The 22802-nt window shown below is 49.9% G+C and overlaps 2 protein-coding genes across 3 annotated transcripts; one reads left to right on the forward strand and one right to left on the reverse strand.

Moving 5' to 3' along the window:
* The first annotated feature begins 348 nt into the window (after positions 1–348).
* On the forward strand, positions 349–6170 carry LOC120819582 (heparan sulfate glucosamine 3-O-sulfotransferase 2). 2 transcript variants are annotated; one of them, XM_078103708.1, is made up of 3 exons: positions 349–1469; positions 3750–4341; positions 5258–6170. In XM_078103708.1, exons 1-3 carry the CDS (start codon positions 994–996, stop codon positions 5471–5473), a joined length of 1284 nt encoding a protein of 427 aa, XP_077959834.1. In that variant the 5' UTR covers positions 349–993; the 3' UTR covers positions 5474–6170. The 2 variants fall into 2 exon arrangements, with proteins under 2 accessions (XP_077959834.1, XP_040033057.2); XM_040177123.2 differs by having other exon boundaries at positions 3750–6170.
* A 5551-nt stretch (positions 6171–11721) lies between these two features.
* Positions 11722–22663, reverse strand: LOC120819491 (ubiquitin carboxyl-terminal hydrolase 31). The gene is made up of 16 exons (XM_040176954.2): positions 21259–22663; positions 19511–19648; positions 19191–19279; positions 18422–18514; positions 18102–18237; positions 17685–17835; positions 17324–17504; positions 17130–17241; positions 16945–17039; positions 16504–16581; positions 16222–16351; positions 16020–16139; positions 15722–15947; positions 15433–15591; positions 15198–15350; positions 11722–15105 (listed from the first exon to the last, which is right to left on the reverse strand). Exons 1-16 carry the CDS (start codon positions 21790–21792, stop codon positions 13640–13642), a joined length of 3861 nt encoding a protein of 1286 aa, XP_040032888.2. The 5' UTR covers positions 21793–22663; the 3' UTR covers positions 11722–13639.
* Between the last annotated feature and the right edge of the window lie 139 nt (positions 22664–22802).

A 22802-nucleotide genomic window follows, 5' to 3' on the forward strand; every position in this document is an offset into this window, starting at 1 on the left:
CTGCAACCTCAAGACAGAGAAAAATACGTTAGATGGCAGGGGAGAGGGAGGTTCTGGTGGGGGTCGCTGGAGGTTCCTTGTTGCTCGACTTTAAGTGATGTTGATGTTCTACATTTTGGCCGATGGTTGAGCATCAACAATTTTTATCTATTCCTGAGAGAGCGGTTGAGACACACACACCGGTCTCATTCTTTCTTGAGAAAATGTTGTGTTCATCGGCAGATTAAGTTTGCAAAATTGGATTAATTATGTTAAATTATTGATGTTCGGGGTTCCATGTTTTTTGTTGAGCATGCTATGGACAGATTTCAAGTATGTAAATCTCAATTTGCAGATAAGTGATAAAGACAAACCATAAAAATGCAGAAATGTAACTCATTAACAGAAGGTCGGAAACCACTCTGATGTGAATATTTATGAATGTCTAAATCAAAGCTTATAAAACATCACGATTCTGATTTATTCTCGTCAGCTTCTTTAGTCAAATTTAAACGTATTCAATGTTTCATCTTCCTGGAAAAACACTCACAAAACTGGAAAGTAACACTGAGCTTCTGCGTTTACTGTGCACAGTCACCATAACCTGTATGATTAACCCCCAAAAAGAGCAACCCACGTGATGGAAAGCTCAACGAGGATGCAAAGGTGCGTGCTGTGACGTCACCACGTTGCTTCGTTCTCGTGTCGCTCGGCCGGTCGCGCTCACAGAGCGCGCTCCTGCCCGGTGGCCATGGAGACGTCCGGGACTTTCCCAGAGTCGGCGCTCGGAGAAGGATGCCGTTGGACGGACGAACCGAGGAGGTGGCACACAGGTGGACCGCGCGCGTGAGCCCCCCGGCGCAAGCGGTGACCACCAGGTGACGGGACGCAGGAGTCGTCTTTCGGCTCTGGAGACAGCGGGCACTCCGGCCACTTGCGCGACTTCAGCACTCAGAAGGCACGGGACGCGAGATCAACGTTCAAAAGCCATGTACTGTTCCTATCCGCGGAGAGATGGCATGCGTGCTCCTCTTCAGTCGAACCCTCCCCGCCTCACACCGGCTAACGAGGACATCCGTCTGCCTGCTGTCGCTCCTGCTGTCGTGCCTCTGCTACTGGGCTCTGTTCCCTGCCGATACGCAGAAGTCAGGTGATCCAACGCCCAGCTGCCGGCGCGCCCCGGCCAACGGGGCCAAAAGGCGCATTCACAAATCGCCGCCGTGCGTCTGGCCGCTGGGTGCGCGACCGAGCGGCATCGACGCGTCGGACCGAGGACCCGCCGCGTCCCTCCGCGTCGACACGCCCAGTCCGCCGATGGGCAACTTGAAGTTGGGCAATAAAAAGTTACCGAACGCCATCATAGTCGGCGTGAAGAAGGGCGGCACCAGGGCGGTTTTGGAGTTCATACGGATCCACCCGGACGTGCGCGCGGCTGGCACCGAGACGCACTTCTTCGACAGGAACTATGACAGAGGTCTGGAGTGGTACAGGTAACAGCACGTCTCACCTGCGCAGATGTGACCTTTTCTTTGTCCGGGGCCTGTGAACATTCCGCTGGTCAGATGAGCCCTTTGGCCTTAACATGCAGATATCTGCTTTTCTTCAGTCTAACTGAATGATGACGGCATAAAATACTGTTAAATGGCCCTGAGGATGATGACGATATTTGGTCAGATGTCTAATTTAATTCTACATTTCTTTCAAAGAAAAAAAAAAAAGGTCAAGTCATTTTGGTCTCACGCCAGTTCCAGTATAGTAAAATAACATTAAATCGTCCCCTCAGTGCCCCTGTGTTTTTTCTAGAGCGTCATGACTCGCTTCACTTTTTTACTGCAGGGAACTTTGGATTATTTAAACTCCACATTACAGATGTAGATTAGAAATATCCTGCACTCATACAAACACACTCGCTCGCTCTAATGACGGCTGTCATGCAGCTTACAGACGGGTATCAGTAGTGCGATTGTGCGACTGAAAGGATCTCCACTAATTGGCCCTTTTTGGGGCGGTTTGTATCTCGGAGCTGTGCCTCAGAGACGTGAACCCTCGCTTATTACGCTAGTTTGATGGTCAGTTGTCAAAGGCGGCGAGGAAAAAAAGGTCAAACGCCAACTCGCTGACTTTTGAGGATTGCGTTGAAAACAAACCGCTGCTTCTCTGGAAACGTTTCAGTCAACTCTTATCAATAGAGCCAAACTATTGTTCTGAAAAGTTAGTCTCATTCTAAGTCTCATTCTCAATATGCAAATGAGTAGAAATGCAATAATGAGCGAGTTGAAGGCTGCAGTTGGTTATTTCACAGGTTATTTCACAACGAACCTCTCGAGAACATCATTTTGAATAAAGGGAATTCATCTGCACCCTCTGGGTATTTTAAATTTTCTTTGTTTCGTACCGTTTGATGTTGTTGCGCCGGCGACATCAGCAGCTCGGAGCTCCGAAGACGCGGATATATTATGGATAAACAGTCTAAGATGAAGGCAAACGGCACAGGAATCCAAACCTTCGACAGAAGACACCAAACCAGAACTGATGAAGGGGGAGAACGGAGACACAGGGGGGGGGGGGGGACACAGGAGGAGAAGACTCAAAAACACGATTCCAACTCAGCACAGAGACAGCACTGCATTGTTTTTCCTGGCAAGATGCTTTAAAATTTTAGTTTTGTTTAATCAATTATGTAGAGACCCGTTTTGCCCATCAAAAGTTAGGTCCTCTCGGTTGGTGTTTTGAGTTCGTTTTGACGCGTTTAAATATTCCTTGAGACATTTCCACTTCTTTGATTGTCCTTTATTTTGTTCTTAGATGACACCATAATTATCTTCGTACATGCCTCTTCCACCCGGTCACGCTCACCTTCCTCGCTCTCGTTCCGCACTTCACGCTCACGGTCAAAAAACTACTTCGCTTCTCACCAACACCTGCGCCAGGTAACCCACCTGATTATATGGACCTTGCGGCCTAATTGAAAAACCTCCCACCACCAAAGGGGGTGGAGCTAACAATCAAAACTACAAAACAAAAATGGCTCCTACACATTCGTTGATTGATATTTGGATAATTAATTAACTCATTGTTATGAACAAAAGCCCAGCGTGCTGTGGTTTAAGTCCTGAAATGTCAACGTTCTGTTATTACATCAACCAAATTTGTCATGGAGCCTTTTAGCAGATGAATCCATTATGGATGTGCACGTTAATTGGAGCTCTGTTGACCGGCTCTTTGTAAACTCTGTCCTCGATCTTTCATGGTTTCGCTTCAAACGTGAAACTTTTACCCTGAAGACCCATCTGATCAATTTAGTTCTTTCGAAGACAACTCCGGCCTAGTTTGCAGACCCAGAAGTAACCCAACGGAGTCCCTCTGCCATACAGCAGGTGTTCCGTTTGCATTCGCAGTGATTTATTGCTCTTGAACCGTGCGGGGCGGAAGCACAGGAGACCTGTCTGCGAGAGACGAGTCTCCCGTGACAACATACTGCGATGGCCGTGCATCCCATTATCATTTGCATTGTCCAAACTGGAAGTTCTCAGCTGCAGAAGGGAGGGGGGGGAGGGGGGGGGTTCGTTCCTTTCAAGGCTCACTTTTGCCGTCCTGCCCTAAATTGACGCATGTTTTCCATCCGACTGAGCGAACGCAAGGACGCGGCGTCCTCTACCTCTATATCTGCCTTTGTGGAAAAGCGAGAAAATCACATGGGAATATACTTAAACATAAATGAGAGACCCCTCTCTTACCGGAGTTTTCCCTTTGTGTTTCTTCCATTGCAGAGATTTAATGCCAAGGACTCTCGAGAGCCAACTCACCATGGAGAAGACACCGAGCTACTTCGTGACCAAAGAGACGCCCCGCCGGATCTCCGCCATGTCCGCAGATACCAAGCTCATCGCGGTGGTGCGAGACCCGGTCACCCGTGCGATATCCGATTACACTCAGACTTTGTCCAAAACCCCCGACCTAGCGAGCTTCCAGGACCTGGCCTTTAGAAACCAGAGCCTGGGCATCGTGGACACGTCCTGGAACGCCATCCGGATTGGCCTGTACGCCCTGCACCTGGAAAACTGGCTGCGGCACTTCCCCCTGGCCCAGATCCACTTCGTGAGCGGGGAGCGCCTCATCGCCGACCCGGCGGGGGAGTTGGCCCGGCTGCAGGACTTCCTCGGGTTGAAGCGCATCGTCACGGACAAGCACTTCTACTTCAACCGCACCAAGGGCTTCCCCTGCCTCAAGAAGCCGGAGAGCAGCGGCTCGCCCCGCTGCCTGGGCAAGTCCAAGGGCCGGACCCACGTGCAGATAGACCGGGACGCCGTCGAGCAGCTGCGAGACTTCTACAGGCCGTACAACGTCAAGTTCTATGAAATGGTGGGGCACGACTTCAAGTGGGAGTAGAGGTCCGAGGGATGTTTTCAAATGGCACAGGAGGGATTTATGTATTGCACACAGCTAGAACCGGTTTGCATGCTTTGATGTGACGTGTTTAAGCCAACTGTCAGCCGGTTTTCCAGACCCCTTTTGGAGTGAAACCCGCATTAGCAGTATTATTTTTGTATTAGTGCCACTAATGAACATTGCTATAAACTGAGATGACATTGCTTACGCGCCGGTTACGATCAGCCTGCATCAGCATCCCGTCTGTCGCCAGGATGCAGCCGTCATTTTAGCCCACGCCATCACGTGAGTTCTGTTATTCGCCGACTAGATTCCCAATTTGCTGACTGGTTTTATTAGAAAGCAAAAAAAGAGAAAATTCCAGGCAACGGGATTAGTTCCTCTTAAAACCTGCTTCACTAATCACGGCAGGGCTTGAAAGCAAGACCTTGGAAAATGTCAGCGAAGTCTTCGGGGAGGCGAATTAAGCTGCCGCACTGTGGCGGTTAATCTGAGATGTAAAGCCATAACGCAAGAGCGAACCGCCTCGCGTCCCAAACTGTTGGTCTCATCAGTTTCTACACGGGGTGGAAGGTTTTTGGGGTCCTTCTTTGCAGTAAATGAGTTCATGCTCTGACATGCAGCACTTCACTTGGTTCGCTGTGCTTTCTTTGCAAAAAAACTTTATATATTTGTTACAAAACTATTTAATCAGCACTTTTGTCACAAAGCCCCTTCATGATGAAACAGAAGCACAGATACGGTTTTTTGTTGTTGTTTGTTTTCTTATCTAAAACGTTGACCTTGATGTTGAATTACCTGTTCAATCCTTGAGTGAGAACCTCTTGGAAAACCGCTGATTTAGTACCACACCTCCCTATCTAGTCTGAAAAATGATTGTTTTTCACAGATTAGACCACCGGCGGTTTTTACATCCGTCGCCGTTGTTGCAGCCGAAAACCCTTTTGAGGTTTATTGCGTCCTGCGAGGTGAGCTGTGTGCCTCGGCGTGGGCGGGAGGAATCACATCACAAAGACGGAGCAGGGAACACCTCGTCGTGGCAGGTTATCAAATACAATCTGGGACTCCACGTCGCAGTGAAAAGTTTGGATTTGGTTACACATGAAATGAATACTAAGACTGTCAGAGGCGGACTGATACGAGGCCGTAACAACAAGCAGGGATGTATGAGATGGTGTAATCACTCCCACGAGTGGACGCTGTAAATGGGATTCCAATCATCACACGTCACCCTCAACGCTTCAGGTTGCACTTTGAATTTTACGCTTGAGAGTGTTATTATTTCACCTACCGGGTACCAGTGGCTGTGTGTGCATGAGAGAAAATAAAAAACAGTTTTAGCATTTGTGAGCAGAATGTAAAACCATTAACGACATTTGCTCTCGAGCCGGTCTCACTTCCAACTCGCCTGGTGCAGCTCACTATGTGGCAGGAAGTCCATCCTGTGTAAACGCATCACCTTATTATTACATAATCGCTAACTATCCCAGCAATGATTCCATCAGTGTCGTGGAAGCGGACGTAGTGTGCGGACTCCTCGCTCGAGTACAGAAATACAAAACAGCAGAAAGAGCGTTTCATCTTTTAATATCGAATCTGTTTCCTTGACTAATAATAACGATTTCCCTGCCAGTGCAATGTGGGACCCGACGGTTCTCCGTGTTATCGTCGTACCTCAGAAGCGAGGTACTTTTATCCGCTTCGACAGTACTGAGGACCCCGTTGACGTTCCTGTGTAACACTTTGAAGACTTCTTGGTGTTTGACATCCAAATAAAGAGAGCTCGGGAAGCGTAAAGTCTGCTCAGACTCTCTCCTCATTGTGGAGAGACCCCCCCTCTCTCTCTCTCCCTCTCTCTCTCTCTCTCTCTCTCCCTCCCTCCCAGCATTCATTAAACCCACACAACCTCCGGGTGGGGCAAACACAGGCGGTGTGGCTGCACCGCCACCGATGCCCCTTCTTGTCATCTTCGGCTCCTTTTCTGTGGCTCCCTTTGTCCCCCGAGCGCACACAGGTGAGCTTACAGAGAGCTGCAGCTCTCTGCATCGCACACATGGGTCCTAATTAGGCCCGAGGTCTGGAGAGAAGAACCCCCCCCCTCCCACCCCCCCCACCTAGAACAAGCTCCAGCCAGTCTAATCAGACTGAAGGCTCTCCAGAGACGGTGTGCAGGTCAAATCTCTCTCTCTCGTTTCCTTTTTCTCGCTCACATATCAACACACTCAGCTCTATTTTCAAGTGAGAATTCCCTCAGAAACCAGCGATGCAAATCAGGAGATCTTTTGCATTTTGAAACACAACAAAGTGACCTGTTTGCACTGCAGCTAATTAGATGCTTGTTAAGCTTAGTGAGTATTTGTTCAAACTAATGTGTGGATATTATGACGATACATTTTTTTACTCGCTGATATTAATATAACTTTATACATCGCGTTGAACGTTTTGAACATGTGGATTTTGGGATCCGTGGCATAAAGCAGCGGCGTCCTTATTTAATGCTCAAAATACTTGAAGAAGCTGCAGAGAAGCAGAACGAGTGTTGATGCACGAACAGGACAGGATCTGACACATGTTGTTCTTTGTATCTTCCCGTTTTAAAAGAAGGCTTAAAGCTCTCTTGATCATCATTTTTAATCTGCTATTGTTTAATGCTTAAAGCAGCAAAATTGTTTGTCTACGTGCGGAAATCTAAACAAAAAATGATCAAGCATGGTGCATGAAGAACTCAATATATTCTTTATATTTATATATATATTTGTCACACCTGATGTTCCTCACATGCATCTATAACACAGTTCATCTGCAGAACCCTGTTGGTTGATGTCACTTCAAATAAACACTAGGATTTCTAATGAGCCTCAAAATGAAACATAAGCAGTCGGAAAGAAACATTTCAAAAGAAATCTGTCCGTGACATGTACATTTTGAGGCCATCAACAAATGACTGTCAACAGAGCAATAAAAAATGTTTTCCTGCGGGATATTTTACACGCATGCTTTATTAACACAGCACACGTGGGCCCAGCGTTCCTCTGGCGTTCCACGCGGGGTGGAATGAGCTTCCCTGGTATCCGAGTGAGACAGCCGCTGACACTGCAGAGGCACAGATTCAGCCGAGCACCTCGTCGAGTCTCAATGCTTCAGAATAGTTTAACTTCTGCAGCCGACAGGATGTCCCGGTGGTCCAAATCTCCAGCGGCTTAGTAGCCAAATTAAAATGAAGTGCCGACAACCGTGGCACCGTCCCATGTTTGCAGTGACACCTTTTCAACTATTTGCAGACCGATGTTGGAACTGCAGTCTGCAGGGGTGACGCTTAATAAGCGCGTGCGTGTGCCCTGCTCCATCAGGCCCATGGAGGAGAGGGAAGGGGAAGATGTTTAGTCTAAATTTAGGCCGTTTGACAAAACAACATCATGGGACAGTCTAAAAGAAGCTCCTTCTGCTTGTACGTTTACTGCTTTCTATTCTCCAGCTGAGAAGAGGAGGAGGGGGGGCGACTTTTAACAAATGTGAGACTTTGTTGGGGACGTGCCCTTTCAAGTTCGACATCTGAGAAACTCTGCAAAGTCCCCCCAAATTGGAGACAGTTGTCGGGCGCCATTGGGCGCCGTCGCCGCATCCGTTTGTCAGGCGAGCGCGAGGAGCCCCGCTTCTCCGTGGAGCGGGTGAAAAAGTGAGGTTGGGAAGCTGATTGGATCGGAGGAGCAGCGTCAGACCTCGGCGTGTCTCTCACCGGGAGACGCGTTCTAATTGGAGAGCGAGCCCCGCGTCTCGTCGGAGGAGGATAACAAGCCTCGGCCCCCGGAGGCGGCACCCAGATGAAACCTCACACCCACCGCGAAAACACATCTGATGCATCGGCGCGGCCTGGACGCCCATCATCTGGGGGGACGAGATGGGCCCCAGCAGTTCTATCAGGGAATGAACACTGATTCAAGGCCTAATTGTTAGCAAAGTGGAAAACATATCAGCAGGGCGCATTTCAACAAGAGGAGGCCCGTGAATATGAGGTGATGCCACACAAGCGGTTGAATGACATGTTGTACAAGTGCCTTGACGCACAATGTTTGATTGACTGGTCGTATTTACTCATAATGAACCCGTACAGATATTTTACACCAAGCTTTATTTGTATATTAGTCAGTGTTGGATGTTGAGGAATTATAATACCATCTTTGGAGAAACACTTCTTAGTACCTGCACTGCTCTCGTCAGACAATAAATTCAACGCTGCACCCGTAAACATCAGTGTGCACGGATGCAGCAAGGATGGAGCAAACCTCCCCCGGCGGCTTGTCTCAGGTTGGATGTCAGATGCTGGAGACAGCTGCACTCATCACAGCTTTTATGAATACATTACCTTTTATGTTCATCCAAACACGGATTTATCTTCCTGAGAAAAATCAAACAGGACAGATATTCACTTTCAGAACGTTCGGCGTGTAAGACGAATATCTGCCGTCAAAATAACTGCAAATCTTTCAGCCGGGTGTTTAAATTCAAGCCACACATTGAAGCACGAGTGCAGATGTTTGTGCCGGGACTTTTTTTTATTTATTTATTTTTTAGCAGAGATGCTTTATGAAATATCAAAGTGTGTTATTTGCCTGCATGAAACTCCACAACATCAAAGACTCCCCTCCTCTCCCACAAGAATCCTGGAGTGGGTCTTTTTTTTTTTTTCCCATACAGCCTGTCTTCCATCTCAGCGTTGCTCAAAAGGCAAAAGCGTCTAATGATGGAAGATACAAGATGGAGAGATCGCTGCCAACAAGATGGGGAAAAAAAAGAAAAAACCCCAAAACAAACACATTTTCGCTTGATGACTGACATCTCTGCATCTTCTTATGATTCCTGTGATGTTCGTCCAGACGCGGCGATGCCAGACACTGCGGCCTCACACCTGCAGGGCGCATGCAGCAATCTGGTGCCGTGGGCCCGTCCGGTGCCGTGACCACCTCGCAGTCAATCACTCCGGTGCGTGGTGAGTGGCAGGGGAAGCGCGGCTGCACGTCCAACTCTGACACTTCACACCTCTGCTCTCCAGCATCCCAATGAATCGCCCCCCCCCGTGTTTGGCGAGGCCTCGGGATTCCAGCAGGCCCGCCGCTGTCTGCAAGGCTGCAGGGCCTCAGGCGTTTCACAGTGACGGTTTTAAGTGAACCCACTGCCTTCTTAAGCAAGTGAACTTCACTCGGTGACTAAAATCCGCGGGGAAATAAAAGCTTCGCGACCCCAAATGCCTCCCGAGAGACACTGCGAGGCGCGTTCCTAACAGTCCGTGGGAGTCGCCTCTGGTCCACCAACAACAGCTCGGTTGTCATTGGATGTTGAAGTTGTTTTCGAGGCACCGCCCGGTGTCACGTGATCCAGTCGTGGATGTCCCGCATGGCAGGTCATGTATATTGCATCGACTAAAAAGCGTCTCTCTTCTCTCCCGCTGCACTCAAGGCTCACTAGATATTTCATCTCCAATTAAAAGGGAACGAAAGAACTGCATCACTGGACTCAAGAGGAGAGAAATAATTGACGCACTCGCTCTTGAAACAAGTGAATTATTGAATTTGTTTTTAATTTGGAGAGAGAAAAAAGTCAAACTAACATTAAAAAAAATCAAAAGGAATATGAAGACAAATGTAGTCATTTGTTAAATGTACTTTAAGTTCATAATGTGATCCCCAAAAATCTGTTTATTATGGGATATTTTTCTCTTTTATTTCAGCTGTACACTGTAACAAATTTCCCCGTTAATTTACAGTAATCTACTGGCAGCCACATTTCCTGTATTCTACTGTAATTCTAATTCAAAAGCATAATACTGTAAAAAAAAAAAAAAACAGTACAGGGCTGTATAAAAACAGCAGTATACCGTTTTTATTATTATTTTTATTTTACTGTTCCTACCCTGATGCCCACGAACAGTTAATTACTGTAAAATGTTTTACAGTAGCATATGGCTGCTTCCATGACGTTTTTACAGTGTGAATCAACCTTCATTCAATGCTAGTTAACTTTGCAGGTGGAAATTGGCCCTTTGCTTAGCCCCGCCCTCCCCGCTGCTACACCGTCAAGCTGTCACAGCTGCGGACATGGAGGCCACACCGTCACCAACTGCACCCCCTGAATAGATGTTATCCGTGTTTTAAAAGAGAATCAGAGGAACATGTTTGCAGTTGTTACATAACCAGCAAAACTCAAACGATTATTTCATTCATGAGAGAATGAATAAATGACTTCGCACCAATTTTTAAATCACTTAAAAGGCTGTAAAAAAGAACGTCGGAATGCGTTCTGATCTATAAATACCAGCATTCTCAGTTCTCAGCAACCCCTTATACAGTTTTTCTCAGTTATTCTCTCCCGCTTTTGTTTGTTTTTGTGCTGTTTGTGACATCGTGGCCACCCCGGCCTCCGCCCCAGTAATCCCTGCTTCAATCCACTCAAACAGCCAACGGTTCAAAAAGTAAAAGCTCCTGCTCGTCGTCTCCTTCTGGCCAGGGAGCATCTCCAAAGACTTTGCAACCGAGGCAAGGATTGAATCCGGCTTCAAGAAAACCAAAATGGGATTAATCAATAAAATGAGATTGCTTTTCTGCGATGCCTCCAGCACACGTAAATATGTAGACTGATTCAGGGCGATGCGTTCAGGAGTCAAGAGGGATAACGTCTCGCCGTCCCTGCTGAATTCAGATACAAGTTGCTGGATTCTCCAGCGAGGTCTCTGCTAACGTCGTTCTCTTGGATCTGATTCAATTGGCAAATGATTATTGATTTCCGCACCAGAGGAGGCCGACTCCTTCACAGGTCGCAGTCCGTGAGTTCGTATAATTACGTTCAGATGCACACTAATTAAAAAGACGTCACGCGTTTCTGTGTACCAGACAACGTGTTCACGTGAGCCTCCCTGTTGCATGTGAAGAGGAGCCGCCCTCCATCACTTGTCTGCGCCGGAGGAGAGGAGCGCGAACGGGGAAAATCCAATTCTCAAAACGGATGACTGTTATATAAAATTACAAGAACAGAAAGACAAAGAGGCAGCATTATCTCTCAAAAGGCCCGGCCTCAGGCCAAACTAATAAAAGCACAATTGAATCAGTGTAAATAAATGATGGTGCTGTGGTTTAAGCATCTCCCTCCCCGACAGCATCACATTGGACGGTGTTATATATTTTAGTAATCCCTCAAGTAGGAACTGTGGGGCTTTTTCTCTGGGACAAATTCCGTGCGTTGCTTTACTTCCCTCTCATCATTCTTTACTTTTGTGTCAACTGGGGTTTTGGGCAAACACTGAGCTCCACCCAGTGGACGCGACCAGAAGTGTTGGAAGAAAAAGAAAATCATACAAAGCCGTCATGTGAAAAAACATGGCATATTTTTATTTAGTTTGTTTGTCTCGCATTGTTAAATGGACACTGCTACTCCACGGACAGATACACACGGTACATGTCAAACACCACATCGCAGAAAACGGATGGAAAAGTATAAAGGTCTGATCATTCTCATGCATTTGTGAGAATGAATCTCTGCTCGAAGTATCTTGTTAATCCCATTTGACATCCGTTAGTCGGGTCCTCGTGTTTCATACTGTGTGGTGTCCACACTGACACTGACATCCACGCATTCAGAATTCGGATGTCCGCGGTCACAGAGGCAAGACCGAGGTTCGCTGCCACGGTTCAAGAACGAAATATAAACCCGCGTGAAGGACAGAATAGTGCACGTGAGGCCCGCGCGCTCATGAAGGGCCGAGCGCGGCGGCGGCGGCGCGTCCGGAACGTCCTCGGCGTGGGTCCGTCGTCCGCTGCGCAGTGAAACACGGCTGCCTTCCAAAAGATGAACGAAGGACAGAGCACAAGTTGTAAACTTCACCGACGTTTTGTCGCCAGAAAAACTCCCGTCGGAAGGCGCAGAAAAGGTGGAAACGTTGTGGAGGAACAGCGTGAGACAAATGAATACAACGGCGCGACAATCATTTGCAAGTGAGTCGATTTACTTGGAAGCGGGCGAATGAGCAATACTTATCATTCATACAAAAATGTGTATTACTTTGAAGAAATGTGCAAACGAAGCTTTAATAAAGGATGCCTTAACGTGCTCTCTGATGCCGGCATTTGGAAAAATATACAGTTAGAAATATATACACATCCAAGAGTAGCGCATACTCTACATACTCAGTGTGGCCATTAGCAAGAATCTGCTTGCATAGTTAAGTGCATGCATAAGCAATTTATCATGCAACAACTGTGGTATACTTCATGGATATTTGATCTCTTCTCTCAGTGTCGATCGGCTCTGCGACGCAAGCTGAAGATGTGCACGAGCCGTGACGTCACAGAGACGGGGCGACGACCGCTGAATGCGTGTGCGTGCGGCGCCGTGGCTTTTCACATTAACCCTGTGTTCATCTGAGAGGAATGTTTTTTTTGGGGGGAGACGTCTGGCAGTCTGAAGAGGCTGAATCTCCGCGAGGTCGTCTGAGGGGTAAACAGGTCGCTACTGGTAAATAAAACACAGACATTTAGGAACCCGTCACAATCCGCAGGTCTGCAGACATTTAACAGCAACAACGCATGCTTTCCTTCCTGCACTTCCACCCCGTCCGGCTTCTGGCTGCACAATGACTACATCAAGGATCATTAAATAGGCTTAACTGCGTGTCTCGTAATTACATTTTCAGTGCTTGATAAATATTAAAATTGAATTATAAATCCACCTCCAGTTATACAATTCTGATTAAATACGTTGATTATCTGAGGCACTGTTTGTTGACGTACGGCTCTCAACATTGACAGAGAGCCGCACGTAAAAGGGTTTTGGAAATAATTCAGTGTTTCACTGTATCAGCGTGTCAAAAGCTGCCAGTAAACTTCCTTTGGTGACTGAGTTGTCCGTGTTTGATGTGTCCTCCCACCGCTTCCTTCGGCTTTACGTCTTGTGCAAAGTCACTTTTATTTTCACCTCCTATTGAGATGTACTTTTCCCAACTATGCTACAGACAGAACAAGGCAATAATCCAATACATGTGCAGTCCATGCTTATTCAGAAAACAGTATACTATTCCTCAAAATCAATGCAATCCATACAAAGTGCTTCGTTTAAAACCCATTCCTAAATAACTATTTAACAATGCGGACGGTGGGCGTCCAGCTTGGCAGCTTGTATTCAGTAACCTCTGAAAAGCTACAGGTGCTTCAAAGATGTTTCTTTTGATGGTGGAAACACCTCAGAGCTGCACTACAGAGACGGTTATCGGGCCTTTAAAAGAGTGTCACTTGGCCCTCTGGCTAGTTTGCGTCGAGCTGATGGGGATCTTCCTGGACGCCATTGTCTTTTTAGCGGGCTCTTTCTTCGAAGGGTCCTTTCCGGTGGCCGAGGCCTGGGGGGCCGCGTCTGCCCCGGGGAGCTTGGACCTTGCGGAGGGCGGCAGCGAGTGCTTAGCTGCAGCGGACACCTTGGAGGACTCCTTGTCCTTGGCTGCGGTCCCGTTGGCCTGGGCCCCTGGAGCCACACTCTTGCCCGCCGCTTGTTGGACTCCCTCTCGAGATCCGTCCCCGGCGCCGTCCTCCGGACCCGCCCTGGCCTCGCCCGGCCCAGCCTTCCCGCCGTCGGCTGCCTTGCGCGTCTCCTTGGTCCTCAGGGCGGTTTTGAAGAAGGACAAACCTTTGTCCTCTGTCTTACTGTTCCTTTGCGGACCCCGTGACGGGGGGGCTCCGCTCGCAGAGGGGACGCCCACGCTGGAGGATCGGAGGCTGGTCACGGAAGAGCTGCTGCTGGAGCTGCGGCCGGCCGCCCTGTTCTCCGCCGCGCGGCCCGGTCGCCCCTCCGCTCGGCTGGCGGCGCTCGGCCGCGGAGGCCCGCCGTGGTTGACCTTCTTCTCTGAGACCACGTTATTCCGCGAAGATTCGCGGCTGGCGCTCCGGTCCGCCCCTTTAGTCCTTGCTGAGACCGAGCTTTTCTCGCCCCTGGGTGACGTCTTCTTCTGAGGATGGGAGCTTTGTGATCCCGGAGAACCACTCCTCTGTTGGGCGGAGTCGGGGCGCAGCACCTCCGGGGTTTGGGACGACCCTTTCTTCAAGGGGGTCGCCGTCCTCGAGGAACCGCCCTTGCCGGTTTTCGCCGGCCCGTCGCTCTTGTCCTTGGAGGACGTCGCTGACGCTGCACTCTTGGCCTGAGCTCGAGGCGGTGACTTGTCAACGGCCGGGGACGCGGGAGACAGTGAGCTGGAGGACGTCGAGGACGTCGCGGGGCGCTTCTTGGGACTGGCTGAGGTCCTTTTAGCGCAGGCGCTATCCGCTGACCCGTTCCTCGGTTTCGGATCCTTGGCGGCCGCCCCGTGTCGGGGACTGACCTGCTCGGCAGCACCGGCCGCGGCGTTGTCTTCTCCCGGCGGGGCGCCGCTCTGCTGCTCTGCCTGAGCAGCCGCCTTGGAGGGAACCTGCTCCGCCAGCCTCTTACTATCCAAAGCTGCGAGGGCCGACTTCCCGCCCGAAGACTTGTCCAGCTTGGGGGACAGCTTGGTGTCAGCCACCTCTCCTATCATCTCCAGCGTCGGGGACGAGGAGTGGGATTCCAGGGAGAAGCGCGAGGGAGAGTTGGACCGCAGCTGGAGCTTAGCTGAGTGGGACCAGGATGGTTTGCCGCTGTTTTCGCTGAGCACCAGCGGGCTGGCGATGGAAGATCTCGAGGAGAACGTCTGTCTCTGCATGCCCCGCACTGCCGGCCGGCTCGACAAGCCTGCGTCGGGAGAAAGACAAGCATCAACGTGAGATTATTCACCAAAATATTTGGCACCTGTGGAAGTTGAGATCCGGACGAGTCCACGTCACCGTCGTCCTCGCTCCGTTCACCGGCGAACTCGGCAGACTCAGAGAGGGAGGCCAGCGACGTGCGCCTGGAGGACCCGGACGAGGCCTGACTCGGTGGACGGCTTCCCATCAGCCGGCCGATCCAGTGCTCACACAGGGAGGAGCTGGTGGATCCTTGAGGCCCGAACAGACAGAGGTTGAACACTCATAATAACGTTTAAAACATGAGGAGAAGAGACGGTTGGGAGCTCATTACCTCCCACAGAACTGTTGGCGGACCAGGATGGAATGGTGGCACGTCGTTGATAAAACAAGATGTAACCTGTCTGCTTGCAGACTGCGTCTTCAGATAAGGGCTGAACGTCGCTATCGTCGAAGCAATACCACTGTCCATCTATAGAGTTCTTACAGTGAGCTACAAGACAAAAAGGCAGTTACATGTTAGAAATATCTTCAAATCGACCACAAGGGATCTGTATACGTAGAATATCGTAGCATTTATTACTTTTTGTCTATTTTTGACTAAGCGTATTTTGCTCCCCTACCCGTGTAATGTCCTCCCTGCATGGTCCCGTGATGGTTACACACCGCGTACAGGTCATACAGGTAGTCCTCCGGGTCCCGGCCCATGCCGTACGGTCGTCTCCATGGCGACCAGTGAGAGGGAAGACTCCAGCTGCTCTGGCTCCTCTTCACCATGTGGGGGGCCATGTCCATGCCTATCAGCGGGAACCTCACCATGTTCTGCATCTTCATTCGCCGATCTCCGTCCTGAGGACACGTTCATGGAATTCAAGTTGTTCCAGAAGGTTCCAGATGAGTGGAAGACTATCTGGCATCTACCTGTCTGAAGCGTTTCAGGTGCAGTATGAGGATGTCGGGCAGCGTCCACAGACTGAGCTTGATGCTGCCCTGCTGAAGCTGCTTGCAGTGTGGACATCGCCACGCGTCATCAGGAGCGAGCTGGAGCCGACGTCAAAGAAAATTCAGTTATCGAAGAGCAACCAAAATGTGTTTGTTTCTTTTCCTTCATCTCTCGGCCTACCTGTTCCTCTTTGGTGTACAGCTGAAAGCACTGGGCCAGTGAGCAGGTCTGAGGCTGGAGGTGCTGCTCCTTTGCGTGACGCACACTTTCAGCGTCTGGGATGTATTCGTCCTCAGTTCTTTTGAACAGGCTGCGGGCAAAACGCACGGGTCACACGGGGATCACGCCTTCGCAACTTCAGAAAGGCGTTTAGCACACGCGTCAAAATGCAGAGCTCAGTGAGGAGACGTCAGAGGCTGCCCTGCTTTCAATAAAGTGCGCTGGCGTTCGGATTGCACTTACTAGTCTTTCGTCTCTTTGTCCCACTCGACGACAATCTTGACATGCGGTGGCCCTCCGGGGCCGCAGGACTTGAATGCCCTGTTGAAAGTTAGATTGAGAGAACAGCACGTGGAGTTTTTGCTTGTTGGTTTAGCAGCGCAGAATGATTCTACGGTAAAGTATGTTTGTAAATGCAATTCAATTCAACACCTCCTCCAGAAGCTTATTTGCCGCTGTTTTTTCTTGTGGCAGCAGAGAAAATGAAATCAACGGAAAAAGCTGATCTCTGAAAGCAGACGAGCTATTATACATCTCACGAGATATTTTAACATGAATATTCCGCTGGAGAGCAGGCCTACGTAGCTCTTCAATCAACTTTGAGGGGATTGAACTCGCTGCAGGGTTTACGTAACCATTACCCCATGTAACACCTCCGCCCCTGGTGGCGACAAGTGGCATTACCTCTCCACGGAGGGATGGCAGAGCGGCTGCTCCTCCTGAGGCAGGAGGTATGTGATTCCCACCACTCCTACCACACGCAAAGTGAAGGGTCCTACCTGCAGACCAGCAAGGGCGACGCATTAAAAGGCAGCACATAAACCGGCAGGTGATTCAAACGAAAAGATGGCGTCATGGTGAGTGGGTACCTGCGCAAGGACTCCCGGGCGCAAAAGGTGCCGCATCTTCTCCAGGATCTCTTTCTGAAGTACGTCCCACGTCACCGTGCGCTCCAGATACAGAATGAATGGATTGCCGAACCTGCAAGAGTCACAGAACAAAACCGGCGTCAGTGTGGAAGATGTCTTTGGGGTGACGATGGGATGGTTATAGGGGAGGATACCTGCGTCCCTGCTGTCCGGCGCAGGCTCGGTTGCACACCAGCAGCACGATCTTCTCGGCCTGTTCACTGTTCTTGTTGGGACTCTGAGGCGGAGTTGTGGGCTCTTGTATCTGCGTGGATATCCGGTTATTGTCTGTGCCGTACTTTAGGTTGTTCTGGTTGAGATTTGCATGTGGGCTCCCTGTGGGGAACACAACGTATAAAGACATGCATGTAAAATGAATGCCAATGGATCCAATACGCTGTTTGGTTGGTGAGGCAGCCTTTCTCCGATATTAGTCCCTTTCTAGTCCAATCTCCACTCCCACCGGCGTGTAAAGAGCTGAGATCATTTGTGGGGGGCGCCAACAGGATGCCGTACCGCTTCGCTTGGAGCGGATCTGCTCCGGTCTGAATAGCTCGGGCGTTTCGAAGGCAAAGATGGAGTCGCTCTCCTGAATGATCTCGAGGTCGTCGTCGTCGTCGCAGAAGGAGCGATGGAAGCCGTCAAAGTACATCTCAGTGAGGACGATCTGAGCGGAGAGACGGGGGACAGTCGGGATACTGTTTGAACAGTTAATCCATCATTTGCTGAAAATGATTACTGGGATTAACAAGAGGAAGTGTTTCCGATTATCAAATGAGGCGTTATATTCTCAAACAGAGTACTCATGCTGAATACAGATACCTGTACAAACTTCAACCCCAAATTGTCTCAAGGTTCACTGAAAACATCCCCATCCAGTTCACTCAAGGTAATTCTGAGGCCTAAAAAGATGAATTGTCTAATAAACAGCACCTGTTGGGAAGGGATTTTGGTCTCTTGGGCCACAGCTTGTCTCAGCCTGGACACGGTGCCAGAAAGAGGCACGGCCACGCCGACCCTCATGCAGTGGGAGCATTTCCCCTGGTACACCACTGTCACATACAGCGGCCTGCAACAAAGACGTATCGGAATGAATCGTCTGTTCCATAACCACGGCTGAGCTTGTGTCTCAAAGATAGAAAGCATTTTCTAATTTTAACTTTCTCCCGTCGGAGGTTGTCTCGACTGGGCTTGACACCTCTTTTCGTGGTATTTCGGGATACGGGGACTGTTTATTACGTAAGTCGCCTTACCGGGTGTGAGGTACTGGGATTGGCAGTGAGATGCAGAGGAACGGATCAAAGGTGTTGCTCTGTTTCTGGCAGTGAGGGCACGTCAGGGAGGACCTACAGACACATGATGGAGTAATCAAATGCCTCTGGCATCGTTTCAAAGGAAAGGTTGAATGTGTTGCGAGCTACGCTAACGTCGAGAGTTGGATGGGATGATTGGTACGGCAGGTTAGCTTAGCATCATTAGCAACTGGTCCACCTCGGTGATATAAAGGTTATTCAATCCCTGTACTGACTTTAAAGCTCACAATGCTTTATATCTCATTTATTTAATAACCAAAGCTATAACGTATCGTAGTTTCACATGTAGAACTGTGTCCCGTCTGGAAAACACACAAACCTGGGTGGTATAGTTACACTTCACTGTAGGAACATACAAAAAATACACCGAACGTTGATTCTGTTCCTTTTGGTCAGAGCCAAGTCTGATGTTTCCCTGTTTGGGGTCTTTGTGCTAAGCTAAAGTAGCAAAGCAAGTGGAACCATTTCTTTAAAAGTGGAATACGCAAAGGAAAACAACGCAACATTGTATTCCAGTATTAAAATGTTAAAATGTCACAACGATCTGTAGTTTTCTGATTGCTGGGTAGATCACAGGAGAGCGTAAAGATGTGGTATTAATGATGTATTACTATAAACATCACTGCTTCTTACTACTCTACTCTAAGTTTAAACTTGTAATCACCTGTCAGCTTCTATCATTTACTGCACCGGCAACTGAAGGTTTCACCTGTATTGCGCCTGAAACAGCTCCTGTACGAACGAGCCAGGTGCTGGAAGAGGAGATCCTTCAGGGGCGCTTTCCTCCTCTACGGGAGGCTGGACAAACACAAGAGACACTCGACAGTTATCGGGCAAACCAATATGATGCATGTTGTATAACAGAGACACTGTCACGTTTACAGTATCGCAGCATTCAGGTTGTTACAATATTGTTACGGTAGGACAAACTAAAGGGGCGTCTTCCCCTCAAAACACATTCAATGTTCGTATATTTGCATTCCGCCGCCCCGTTAGCCGAGTACAGAGTTCTCTAAGCTGGATGCTTACCTTGCTGGGGGGTCTGATGTCCGGCTGGATGATGTGGTTGAGGTCTTCATGAACTCTATCAAGCAACCAGAGGAGGAATTCCTGTGCGTCGTGTTGGGAGTTACCCTTGAACTGCAGGGCGCTCTTGGACACCACATTCTGCAGCGGGACAAACAGAAGAGAGACGTTCGAGTGGACTGCTGCTGAAACAGAGAGGATGGTGTTGACAGCGCCGGCGCATCACCACATCGACCGCAGCCGTTGCTCGGCATGAACCGAAAAGGTCAGCGGAGAGAGAAGCTTTTTAAAAGCGGGCCAGTCGGACAAATCCACAACTTAACCGACAATGAGCGATGGGAGACGGCAGCGGTGTGTCCACCCAGGTAGAGTCACCACGGCCGTGCCTGTCAAACGTCAAACGTCAGTCAAGCGAGGTCAAAGGTGTGAGGGGCCTGTGCACCGCGCGTCTTCCCGTCCGGCCCCTTTGGGCGCTCCTTGTCATTTTGAAGGCCCACCCGATGCAGCCTCAGCATTTTGAGACAGATATTTGCGCCACCAAGACTTTCTTCGGCGGCTTGGACACAAATAAAGAATTCAGAGGCTCAGACAATGAGTGAGACGTGGACTGAAAAGGAAAAAGGAAAAGAATTGAATGATGTAATAATATAATATCCTGCCTGCCGGCATCTGTTGGGATTTCTTCTATCAATCACTTTGTCAAATGAAGTGTCACTTTCCACCAATGAGTGTGTATGATGATCATTCATTAGGTCCTTCTGCAGATGGTGCTCTGGGGCGGTTTGGGTGGTGCACAACGACATAATCCTCCAACCACTCGTGGCCTCTGAGCATGGTTATCACGGAGGACTTCCTAATGATCTCTGAGTGTCACTCAGGTCAGGCTCACGCATGCGGTCCGAATGAGGGGGCCGCAAAGCCGGCACATGCCGAGCTTGATCCCGCACACGCCACAAAGACAGCGTGTTTACCCAAAGTTCACCCCGCTGCGTTTAAGTTGGCCAACATACGGCATGAACATAAGGAAGCGTGCAGCAACAGCTTGAGATGTTTCTGGCCAAAAGGATTTACATCTACGGGAAAAGACTTTTGAAGCTTTTGACAGGATTGTTGTTTTTTTCAGCACTTTATCATCGGATAGTTTGGGTTTAAGCTTCATTTCCTTACCGAGTGACGCTTGTACACTTTTTTGGCCGAGGTAAAAAAAAAAACGGGTGGACAGAAATAATTTTAAAAAGTGTTGCTTTGTTCTAATAATAAAATAATAATAGAACAAAGCAACGCGTTTTATGCTCATGATCAATTTAGTTCCTCCCATTATGTGTTTTGAACTTTCGAGAGAAGAAAACCGGCTTGTCAGACGGATAAAAATAAAGCGTGTTGCCAAAAAACAAACCTCTGAGATGGTGACAGGCGCAACTCTCAGAGCTGGAGTATTTATGCTCTAATGGCAAATACAACAAACTTGTCAGAGAACTTTTCATATAGAAAATGAGTTTGCTTCAGAGGACCGTCTACAGAAGGCCATGACAGATGCAGGAGTCGGATCAAAGCAACATGCATCTGGTGTCTCAGATGGCACAGAGGTCCATTTAATCACTGATTATTCACATAACATTCTGCATTATTCCAAATAAAGGTGCACAGAAAACACACACTGTCGCTCCCGATGGCTCAAAATGAAATGCAATTCAATTTTAAAAAGGTGAACCAGAGAAGATACCATCCTCAGCTGTGCTGCTCCCACGCACCTTAAAGTCTCTGCTGTGCTGCGGCGTGTACTCGAAGGTCCACAGAGCCCGAACCAGGCCGGACAGCTGCTCGGTCACCTCCCCGGAGTCCTGCTGCTGGCTCCCCTTCTTCTGCACTAGCACCCCGTTGGGCTTGGCCCGCTCGCCGCCGCCGGTCGTCTCCCCCCCTCTGAACTGCTCCAGGGCCAGGTACTCCGCGAAGAGCTCCGTGTTGCTCAGGCACTGCAGGATGGCGTTCATGAAGCAGGTGTTGCCGTGGTTCTTGAGCCCGGCGACCCCCGGCACCTTGTCGCCGAACGGGAACCCCCCGCAGTCGCTGTCGTCCGACGGCACGGAGCCCCCGGTGGTGCTCGGGACCAGAGAGGAGTCGTCCTTCTCGTCCTCGGCGGCCTGCTCGTCGGTGCCGAAGTGGGACAGCGTGGACAGGGTCCGGAGGACTCTGTTCATGAAGCTGCCCACGGAGCGCACCGAGCTCCGCCGGAACAGCTTCTTGCTGAAGGATTTCTTCTCCTTGTTGATGACGACTTTCGACATGGTGGCGGTCCTGTCTGGTCCTGCACCCCCCCCTCCCTTCCTCCCCCCCACGTATTGTTTTTAAAGCCTTAAATCCAGAAAGGGCCCCTGTTTTTCAGAGCATCGCCTCATGTCAGCTCCTGCACTGTGGGGGGTCCGGGCCCGGGCGCGTTACACAGGAACACACGGTAGAGGAAGGTGTGGGGGGGTCGTATCACATGGGAGACAGACACAGCGGCATCAAATCAGCCCACTTGCAACACTGCGTCGGATTGCATAAACAGCCTCCGCGGGGAGCCGCTGGCGGGGCGCTTTGCGTGGAAGCTCGCGGGGGTCGCGCGCCGGGCGGCGGGCATCGTCTCTAGCGCGCGGTCCGGTGACGTAACACCGCCTGGGTCATTGAAATAAATAAATAAAAACAACAACAACAAGGAGAAATCGCGGTGGTCCAGTGCCCGGCGGACATAAACATCAAATCGTGAAATGCCTCATTATTTATTGAAGGGAGCCCGCGGCTCCGCCCTTCCGAGCGGCGTCTGCTCGCGCTCCGGTCATCGGACCCCGTGCGTTTGCCGAGAGCTGCCCGGTTGGTGGTCGTTTACCCGGCGGATGTCTTCCCCGAATCGCCTCCACAGTGAGCTCTGCCAAACCGAGGAGCAGCCCGACCGGAGCGGCGCAGCCCGTCGCTGGCTTCGCGCGTGGCCGCCGTGGAGCATCTCCACGCGGCGCCAGATGTTCGCGTTTCGTTGTCCGCATCCGAGTTGTTACGGCGGGATGTTTTTTTTTTTTTCGTCTCACTCTGCCTTAATTCCCTGTTCGGGTGGGATTGATGGCGATGCCGCTCCTCCCGTCTCCATCAGCAGCAGCAGCAGCAGCATCATCTGTGGGCACCGATGCAGCAGGCAGGGCGGTGACGGGTGACGTCAGAGCCGAGCACTGGTCCATGGTGGAGGAGAGCAGGTACAGCAGCATGTGATGCTGGATGATGCCCTTTCCCCGCCTCTGAGACACGGATTGTTCTTTTTATACAA

The sequence above is a fragment of the Gasterosteus aculeatus genome, chromosome 5 (assembly GCF_964276395.1).
Source record: "Gasterosteus aculeatus chromosome 5, fGasAcu3.hap1.1, whole genome shotgun sequence".
Taxonomy (NCBI): Eukaryota; Metazoa; Chordata; class Actinopteri; order Perciformes; family Gasterosteidae; genus Gasterosteus; species Gasterosteus aculeatus.